Source organism: Quercus suber, unplaced genomic scaffold (assembly GCF_002906115.3).
Source record: "Quercus suber isolate HL8 unplaced genomic scaffold, Cork oak 2.0 scaffold_138, whole genome shotgun sequence".
NCBI lineage: Eukaryota > Viridiplantae > Streptophyta > Magnoliopsida > Fagales > Fagaceae > Quercus > Quercus suber.
In genome coordinates, this window is record NW_027069600.1 from 1 (window position 1) to 10,427 (window position 10,427).

Sequence of the window (10,427 nt, forward strand, 5' to 3'; positions counted from 1 at the left end):
CCAAGGTTACTAAAGGCTAGAATGTAATTGTAATCTTCTTCTTATTCTTTAATGAACCTGGCCATTTTTAGCTTTCCTTTCTTTTAATAAAATAATATATCTTATCAAAAAAATCCTATTATATTTTTCTTTGCTTTGGTCTTGTTTGTTGCTAGGATTTCTTCTTAGACCCTTCATCTATACTAGACCTAAGTTCTCCTCAATGTATCAAGATTGCAAAATCAAATAGTTCTAGGCAGCAAGAATCCATTAATAAAATTAAGCCTTATAATTTATTTTTGGAAGAACAAAGCATAGCATTTATTATCTAATGTTAAAAATCAATGAACGCACCATATTGGTCAACAAATTCAACTTCAGCATCTGTGCTGGGCTGCTCACTTTTTCCAGTCAGAGTGTTTCTTTCCTCATTTTTTCTATTTTTCTTCCTAGATGACTCTTTCATTTTCCTTCCACTGATTGCATTGATCGAACCATCTGAATCAAATAAATAAACAAAAGAAAAACCAATATAAATTATATATATATTTATAATAAAATAAAATAAAAGATTCTTTCAGCTGTAAAGTTCTTTGAAAAAAAGCATTAGCCTGTAAAAACCACATTCACCTTTGATATTGCTCCGAACAGCTTTGCCAGTGTCAAAATCATTTCCCTTCTCTCTTTTTCTCTTATTCTTTTCTGTAGGTTTGCTCTTTTCCCTTTCCACTTCCATATTTAAAACTTCATCTGAAAACAACAAAGAAGTTAGGGACTAACATACTTGCCATTAAACTTCAGAATAAATAACACCTGCCTCTAAACACTTCAGCAGCAATATAAATCATGCAATTGTGTATTGCAAGTAGAAAATCATGGCCAAACTGCAAAATCTAGGAAATCTACCTTGGAAATAAAATGGTCAGATGCATGTATGATGTGGCTCCCAACCCCGAGCAATTTTATACTGGTCTTAATAAGGACAACCAAGAATTGCATTATTGTTTTCACATGATTTTTATTCATCTGCTAATGTATCCATCAGATGAATTACGATCATGAGTTCAATTACATTTCTTATGACCCTATAAGGTCTATGACTCGTCAACAGGATCTGTAAATAGCCCAGACTATTTGAGATATAATTGTTTTAATGATATTGCATTGATATATCTAAATTCCCGAAACCCAAAACTTGAAACCTTTTCCTATCTTCAGGAACCTGCTTGAAGTGCACTTTCTTAGGTAATTACTTATGACCAATTACTAAACCATTTTTTTTTTTTTTTTGATAAGTATGACCAATTACTAAAACATGCTTAAGACTCCAATATATTTTTCTGGATACACTAAATGCCTTGGTGATTTTCTACTCTTATCTACAAAAGTTGATAGCGTTTGATAGAATTGACCAGTAAGACAATTCTGTTTTCCCCTAAACTCAATAATGCTTGTAAACTTGCATCGGTATCCAATAAGCAAAATAGATGCATTGCTGAACTTATAGTGAAAAGGTATAGTATATCATAGTTGATATTTAAGATCACAATCCCATACCAAAAATCCAAATACTAATTGCAAACCACAAACATCTTGTTAAGTTTACATAATCAACTCATTCCAAATTTCATATTTTCGGACAACTGCTAAAAAAATTTCAAAGCAGCCGAGGGCACCACCAAATTAGAACAGCAAAATGGATAAAACCCATGTGGAAAAAACATAAATTAAAAAAGCAATCCACAGACCCAGAAGCAGAAAAGTGATAATGAAGCTGAAAAAAAAAAAAAAAAAAAAAAAAAAAAAAGCAGAAAAGGCACAAACCCTTTTGAAGCTTGTCAATATTTTGCCTTTTCTTCTTATTCTTCTTGTGTTTCAGCTGCAAGTCCATAACTTTCTTTTCTTTCCCTCTCTCTCTCTTTATACAAACAGTGGGCATCAAAATGGGAGTCATATGTGAATTGGGTTAGAACAATTGCAGCAACAAAAATTCAAATATATTAGCACTTTAATTTAATTTAGAATCAAACATCAAAATCTCAAACAGTTATCCCACCTTTAAAAAAAAAAAAAAAACCAACCTTTGTTGAGATTCGGCTATAACTTGTGTAATTACTCGCAGAGCAGAGAGAGAGAGACACACACACACACGGTGGAGGCTCAATTCTCACTAGGCTTTGGCTGCCTGCCTCTGTGAGAGAGAAAGAGGGCAGGGACAATGAGAGAGGCTAAAGGGTTTTAGGGGGGAACGGTGTCGTTGCAAACTACACCCCGGTGCTGGGGGGTTCAACTTCAACTTAGGTTTTTTGATTTTTTGTTATAAAAAATAAAAACGACGTCGTTTATAGGTTTTGTTTTTTTTTTCTTTCTCCCTAATGTTCCCCCTGGAGCACCGTAAGTACACCAAGTTTACAAGTAAATTTCAAATTACACTCCTAAAGTCTAAGAATATTTTAATTTTATATTCTAAAATTTTAGAATTTGAAATTTATCACATAAAGTTAGGGGGTGTTTGAATTTTACAACTTGATATTTCAAAATTTACATTTTACAATCCCAAATTTTGAAACTTTAGGGTCTAAAATCTAAAAACTCTTAAATTTTAGGAAGTAAAATTCGAATACCCTTCAAATTTAGGAAGTAAAATCCAAATTATAAAACATTAGGGTGTAAAATCTAAACATCCTCAAGGGTAAAATCTAAATTTTGAAACTTCAAGGTGTAAAATCTAAACACCGTTAAACTTAAGAGGTGTAATTTGCAATTTACCCATAATTAAATTGAACCCCAAAAGTGGTGGTCCCGTGTGTGTGAGTTGGCAAGCCAGGTGTGCATTTGAGGTTGGACTGAAACTGAACCATATTAGGGGATTTTTTCCCGCCGTGAGCTCTTTGTCCGCTTTAGGGAGCCAAGCCCACATGTAGCAGTGGTATACTCATGCAAGTGTCAAGCACATATAAAGCATAAGTGGGGCACTTCTCTTGCCGATGTGGGACTAAGGTGTCAAGCCTCAAAGGTGAAAATCCTGACCTTCCATGTCGCTTGAGAACAAAACCGTGCGGTCTTGGCTCGCAAAAGCAAACAAAGAGCTTGCGGTAGGAAAAAATCCCCCACATATTAAATTAGTAAAAATTGAAAAATGACTAAAATAGTCCAAATAAATATAGAATTCTATCTTTCAAATGTATTTTTTATATCATAACTTTCATAAGATAAATAAAAAATTTGAAATCCTAAGCAAACATAATAAACAAAATATATAACAATATCATAGTTGATTTACTAATTGTCAAAAAGAAAATTATTAATTTACATTTAATTCATGTAAAATTTACATTGTAAACTAAATATATATATATATATATATATATATAATATTATATATTTTAATACAAATATATACAATATTGTACATTTTACACAAATATGCATCACATGACTGCTATAATATAATCCAATAATTATTCCCTCAAAGAAACTTTTTCTTTTTTTTTTTGGAGAAAGACTCAAAGAAACATAGTTGATTTATCAAAACTACTATTGAAGTAAACAAATAATAAACCACCGATAGACTTCAAGTATTCAAGTCTCTTCAACAAACAAATTGAGTTTGAGAGTTTGAAGAAAAAGAAAAAGAAAAAAAAAAAAAAACTAGAACAGTGAGAGAAAGAGAGATCCTAGCGCCATTGCTTGCTAGTTTGGAGAGATTTGATCACTAGTCGTCGACTGGAGGTTGCAGAAAACTTGTGAGGGCAAACTTTTGAGCTATTACAGTGTGGAGACTAGGACCTTGTAAGAGAAAATTTTAAGTTTTTTCTTTTTCTATATGGAAGGATCTTGTAAAAGGATTTTATTTTTTTAAGAAAGATTATTGAAGATCAAGTTATTCTTATACTACTATTTCTTTTTGGTTCTTTGTATCAATTGATCATTCTTTTACCTTTTGGTGTTTTCTTAACAATGGCAATATTACCAAGATTCTTTTTTGCTTTTTTAAGCTCTGATCTGAACCATGAGAACCGTTTACGGTTTTTAAAACCAGGCAGTTCATTGACTTATTTACATATGCCAGTTTTGGGAGATAAAAGAACCATTTTGGTGAATAGTTCACGGTTAGCCAGGTTAGGCCGTACAGTTCGGTCTAGATTTTAAAGCCATGCAATGTAGCTCACAAACCCCAATCCAGTCTTAAAACCTAACACCTCTTTTTCTCTCTCTCTAAGCTCGCTCTACATAAAAATTGAAAGTCCTGTGTATCCCCAAAATTAATCCACAAACCCTAACCCTAAAAAACAACCAGGAGACACCAATGGCACTTGCTTCTATGACCTTACCACCTTCTCCGATCTCAACTTCACAATTCCACTCACTCCTCACATTTCCAAGTACTCTCCAATCCAAATCTCAATCTCAATCTTCCACCATTTCGTTCTCTCACTTCACTCTTTCACACCATTATCTCACAACAATCCCAATTCAAAAACCCCAAAGACCCCATTTTTCGTAGATTCTTGTTTGAACTTGAACAAGCCATTGAAGAGAAAGACACAGATCACACTTATTTGGTTGTAGTTGATATTTTTGCAAAACCTACTGTAGGTGTGGATGATATTAGGAAAGAGTTAGAGTTAAACAATGATGTAGTTAGTCATGAATTGGTATTGAGGGTTTTGGGGAAGCTCGAATTGAGCCCCGATGTGGCGAAGAGGTTTTCCACTTGGGTTTTAGAGAGTGATGGTTAGAGACTCAGCTCTAAATCATAGAATTCAATGCTGGGGATTCTGGGTGTTAATGGGTTTGTTGAGGAGTTTTGAGATTTGTTTGAGGTTATGAACAAAAAAGGGTATGGGATATCCAAGGGTATGCAAAATAAGGTCTTAGAGAGGTTCCAAAAGGATAGGTTGGGTGGTGATGTTGAAAAATTAAAAGTTGTGTATGCCTCTGGATCGATGGATAATTCGATGGAGAAGGTTGTTCAAAGTTGTGTAAGATTGTTAGGAGTGAAGTGTGGAGTGATGATGTTGAAAGGAAGATACGGGAATTGAGTATTGAATATTCGAGCGATATGGTTAAGATGGTATTGGAAAATGTTGGTGTGGAGCCAACAAAAGCGTTGATTTTCTTTAGGTGGGTGGAGGAGAGTAGGTTGTTTAAGCCCGATGAGCGAACTTATAATGCTGTGGCCAAGATGTTAGGGCAGAAAGATTGTATCGATAGGTTTTGGAAAGTTGTTGATGAGATGAGAAGCAATGGGTATGATATGGAGGAGGAGACATTTGTTAAGGTGTTAGGGTGGTTTTGTAAGAGGAAAATGATTAAGGATGTTGTGGATTTGTATGAGTTTGCCATGGCTGGTGCAAATAAGCCTTTTGAGGATTGTTGCGTCTTTCTATTGAGGAAAGTAGAAGTTGGTAAACAATTGGATATGGGTCTATTTTTTAGGGTTTTGAGGATTTTTACTGAGAAGGGGAATTTTTTGACAAATTCTATGCTTGGTGTAGTTCTTGAGTCATTAACTAGTGTTGGTAGACTTGGAGAGTGCAGTAAGGTTTTGAAAGCAATGAAAGAAGGTGGGTTTGTGGCTAATGGTCATTTATAGAGTAAAATTGCATTTCAGCTTAGTAGCACTGCTAAAAAGGATGAGGCAAGTGAACTTATGGAGAATATGGAATCATCTAGGTCCATTCTAGATCACAGGACAGGGGCATCTTTCATTAAGGGGCATTGTGTAGCTGGGGATTTTGACAAGGCTTCTAATTGTTTCAAATAGATATGATGGGCAAAAAATGTATTGACCTCTTTGGTAAATTAATCAATTAATTATCCAAGTGAATTAATTAAATTCAATTACATGTAATAAGCGTGGTAGTACAAATAAATCATCAAATAAGTTAAATGCAAGGGAAAATAAATTTGACACAGGTGATTTGTTTACGAATGGGGAAAATCATGAGGCAAAATCTCACTGGGTGAATTTAAGGTCACCACTCCCGAGAATCCATTATTATCAAAATAAGCAGTTACAAGTAAAAGGAATTTCAGTACCTAATACCAACCTATAGTTGAACCCTTACCCTAATACCCAATTGGACTTGTAATGTAGCAGTAATCTCTCATTTCAATGTACGGCTCCCAGTACGTGACTAACCAATGTGTTAAGACATATGTGAATCATGTTAGGAATATATGTCAATGTAGAATTGGCTAGTCTTTTGACAAAACACACTTTACTTGTAATTTGGTAGATCTAGGATGTGTTTAATACTTCAAGCAACAATGTTTCAAGTCTAAGTGTTAAAACCATGCAACTCTGTCCAAGAATCAAGCAAAGAAGTGCTGGATTTTAAAGCTCGACAGATAGCATCTATTGAGGTTTAAAAGGCATGTTTAGCCCGATACTCGACAATTGCTCGATAGATAACCTATTTATCGAGATATACAAAAAATCAGTTTTTCAGATCTGATTTCACACAACAAATCCATGTATACATGTTTAGGCTTTCTTTTTTCACAACCCTAAACATATATAAGGATTTTTTTAAGGGCCGTCACAGCTGATGCAAAGGTTTTTCACAAGCATATTGTGACCGGAGACAATTTACCCTAGTTCATCGTTCTATTCAAGAAAATGTTGCGTTTGTACGCTGTAGGGTTTTGTAACCAAGGAACTTCATAATCTTCATCGTATTGATGAACTGAAGAACTTTACAGCTAACATCCTTCTCAAGTTGATGGTTAGTCACGTATTTAGATCCGTGCATCGATTGGTTAGTCACGTACTAGAAGCCGTGCATTAAAAGGAGAGATTGTCATTACAGAACAAGTCCAATTGGGTATTGGGGTAAGGGTTTAACTGTAGGTTGGTATAAGGTGTTGAGATTCCTTTACTTGTAACCACTTGTTGTGATAATAATACATTCTTAGGAGTGGTGACCTTAAAATCACCAAGTGGGGTTTTTGCTTTGAAGGTTTTCCCTATTCGTAAACAAATCACTATGTCAACTTTATTTTCCGCTGCATATTAACTTAGTTGGTGATTTGTTTGTACTACCACGCGTATTGCATGTTAATTAACTTAATTAATTCACTTGGCAAATTAATTGGTTAATTTATCACGAGGGGTCAATACATTCTTTGGCCTATCACAATAATGCATTAACACACCAACTTGAGAAAGATGTTAGCTGCAAAGTTTTTCATTTCATCCAACAATGAAAATCAAGAAGTTCCATGGTTATAAAACACTTGGTATAAAGACGCAATAACTTCTACAGAGAGAAAGATGAACTAGGGCAAATTTTGTCTCCGGTCACAATACGCGTGTATAATCACTTCGCATCAAGTTGCATCAAAATGTGATGGCTTTTAAAATAATTCTTATATATGTCTAGGGTTGTGAGAAAAGAAACCCTACACAAATATTCATGGATATGCGTGAATCAAATTTGAAAATTCTAATTTCGTAATTCTCGACAAATACAGGTTTTGTTGAGTTTCAACATTAATCCTAGATAGAAATGATTCTATCAAGATATCTGTCGAGTTTTAATGAACAGCACTTCTTTATTTGTTTCTTGGTCAGACTTGCATGGCTTTAATACTAAACTTGAACACTTGTTTCTTGAAGTACTAAACTCATCATAGATCTACCCAATTACAAGTAAAGTGCGTTTTGTCAAAGGATTAGCCAATTTACATCACATATGTTTCTAACAATTCCACATATGTCCTAACAAGATGGTTGAAAAAGAGTGATTTTCTTCTGCTGTTTATGCACTCCACATTTTGGTAAATGCTTATTGCCAAAAGAACAGGGCAATAGAGGCATGCAGGCTTCTTGTTGAACTGGTGAATGTTGAACAATTGAAGCCATGGCATACTACATATAAAGAATTGATAAGTAAGTTGTTGGTTCAGGGTGGGTTTTAGGATGCTTTAAGTCTTTTTGGATTTGATGAAAAATCAAGGGTTCCCACCCTTTATGGATCCATTTATTGAGTATGTATCAAAGTCTAGAACTGGTGATGTTGCTATCAACTTTTTGAAGGAAATGCCTTCAAAGAAGTTTCCAGTGACATCTGTGTTTCTTCATACATTTGAAGCCTTCTTCAAGGCTGGAAGGCATATTGAAGCTCAAAATTTCCTTTCCAAATGCCCAGCCTACATTCATAACTATGCTGATGTCTTGAATCTCTTTTGTTCCATGAAATCTAGAAAAAGGTTCTTTTGCCACTAATGTGGCTGCATAGGCTTTTTTTGTCTGTATTTCCTTTTGTTTCATGTCAAATTAATGTATTATGATATTTCTTCAAGAAATTTTGGTATGCATATTTTGTATTCTCTTTCATCCAAAATTATTGACTATTGTGTCATCATAGGCTTTTTGTGGCTAATAAAATATATGGTTATTTGACTTTCCCAACATTTTTCTCTTTATCGTATTTGTTTCATGGGTACGATAGAACACTTAATGTGACACCTTAAGTGCTTAGTGATTGACTAGATTATTGATGAGATTAAAGATTTCCAATTTTCTTAAATGGGCTAGGGGAGTTAATGTCTTGGGTTGATTAACATTACGTATCTGAAGTTTGAAATAGATTTTTTGAAATATCAATTGACTGGGACTAGCCTTGCAATTTTTCTTGTAAGAGATTTCTTTTGACTTTTCTTCTGATATTCATATATGATGTTTATGATCTTTCACTGTGCTTGCCTTCTTTATACAATGACTTGATCCAATCCTTTATTCAATTTATTTTATGGATTTCGGTACTTGGCAATTTTTTAAGGCATGTATGTTGCAGCAAAGTTGGCTTTTCTAGATTGATTTGGTTTTCTATTTTGATAAACTCTAGCATTGCTAAGCATGTTTGTTGTGGTTCCATTTTTTGCTGTCATTGACTTGCACTTATGAGTTATGACAACTTATTAGAACTTTAGATCATTAATTAGTTACACTTCTTATTTGGTCTTTATAGTGATTCATTGTCTTTAGACCAAATGGCACCTCCTTTCCTAAGGTGATGGTGACATAATGTTTTAATCCTATATTGAAGTGAATTATGTTGACCCAAAAAAAAAAAAAAAACTAACAAGAACATTGTGCAAATGATTTCTGGTTAAATCAAATTGTTAGTAGATCTTTCTTTTTAGCACCCATGGTATATATTTGTGGAATTATGCTATTAGACTAGATAAGAAGTGTGGTTGGTCATAACTATTACTGCTTTCTTCTAGTGTCATTGGCTCAATTTTATATTTAAGTATGGGATTGGATCAGTTTATGCTAATATGTGGAGTTGCTGCTCCACTCCTATTGTATTGAGAATCTTACTTTAGTTCCTATTAGAGATTTTGGGAGCTTATTCTGTGTTTAGCTTATTTTGAAGCATCAAGTGGGTCCCTTGATGTGAGCCAATTCACTATGTAGAAAAGCCAGCTTATTTTCGAATGGTTTGCCCAATATGGTATCGTTTAACAATGGTAATATTCTAAATATTTCCTTTTCCCTTTAGCCTTGCAATGTGAATTTGTAGAGCAGATCTCCTCTTCAATTCCCACAATCGACTCTCTCTTCATCAATGTCGCAACTCCTTACTCTTCAATGCTCTTTAATTTCATATCTACCCACCAATAACCTAAATACCCCTTGAATATTTCCCTTTCCCTTTAGCCCAGCGTGCGAATCTGTAGAGGAGATCTCCTTTTCAATTCCCACAACCCGACTCTCTCCTCATCAATGCCTCAACTCCTTCCTCTTCAATGCTCTTCAATATCATATCTACCCACTAATAACTTAAATACCCCCTTTTGTGTAAAATCTCTCTCTCTCTCTCTCTCTCTCTCTCTCAGTTATTTCATCAAGCACTTTAGCTATAATTGGTGAAGAGCTTTATCTCATTAGTAAGACTGCTATATTTTCTTCTTGTTTTTACACTCTGCTTCGTTTTCTTTATTTTCTAGTCTAATTATCTGTTTGTTTCTTAAGAAAATGTTGAGTACAAGAAAAAAGAAGTGAAAGTTTGAATCTTTGTGTTGTTTACTCTTTTGGGTTTTTGAAGAATAGCCAAAACTTGTGTTGATTAAGTCCCCTGTGTATAGCAGTCTTGGCAATTTCATGGATTTATGGTAATTGGGTATCTGTTTCTTTGTGGGATAATGGAAATTTAGCTGTAAAGTTATCATTTTGGGGAGTTTTTGACAATTTTGTTTTGATGAGTGTAGGTTACTGGGTTTGTTGTACATTTGTATGAGTTGGGGTATTGGAGGGTTAGTGTGTTTTTGAATAGGGCATCATAAGATTACTCTGAAAGAAATGGTGGGATCAATTATTTGATAACATGTGTTGCTGTAAGTGCATGTGTGTTTGTGCAAGTCGTGATTTAAATGTAAAGAGCTTACCATTATGAACACAAACATCCTTTGAGCCAAGGGTATATTATATT

At 34.2% G+C, this 10,427-nt stretch overlaps 1 protein-coding gene and 1 pseudogene across 1 annotated transcript; one reads left to right on the top strand and one right to left on the bottom strand.

Moving 5' to 3' along the window:
* Nucleotides 1–26: 26 nt before the first annotated feature.
* Nucleotides 27–2,278, bottom strand: LOC136068870 (uncharacterized). Its single transcript, XM_065776652.1, has 4 exons — nt 2,061–2,278; nt 1,804–1,897; nt 610–729; nt 27–477 (listed from the first exon to the last, which is right to left on the bottom strand). The coding sequence occupies exons 2-4, from the start codon at nt 1,868–1,870 to the stop codon at nt 314–316; spliced, it is 351 nt and encodes a 116-aa protein (XP_065632724.1). The 5' UTR covers nt 1,871–1,897; nt 2,061–2,278; the 3' UTR covers nt 27–313.
* Nucleotides 2,279–3,939: 1,661 nt separating this feature from the next.
* On the top strand, nt 3,940–8,315 carry LOC112013792 (pentatricopeptide repeat-containing protein At3g02490, mitochondrial-like; annotated as a pseudogene).
* Nucleotides 8,316–10,427: the final 2,112 nt, after the last annotated feature.

Bases quoted from the DNA above. Each gene is read 5' to 3' on its own strand.
- LOC136068870 (XM_065776652.1), bottom strand. From the start codon at position 1,870: ATGGACTTGCAGCTGAAACACAAGAAGAATAAGAAGAAAAGGCAAAAT. The intron at 730-1,803 runs GTTTGTGCCTTT...TGTTGTTTTCAG, and splicing joins TATTGACAAGCTTCAAAAGG to ATGAAGTTTTAAATATGGAA. The intron at 478-609 runs GTGAATGTGGTT...TATTTGATTCAG, and splicing joins TGTTCGGAGCAATATCAAAG to ATGGTTCGATCAATGCAATC.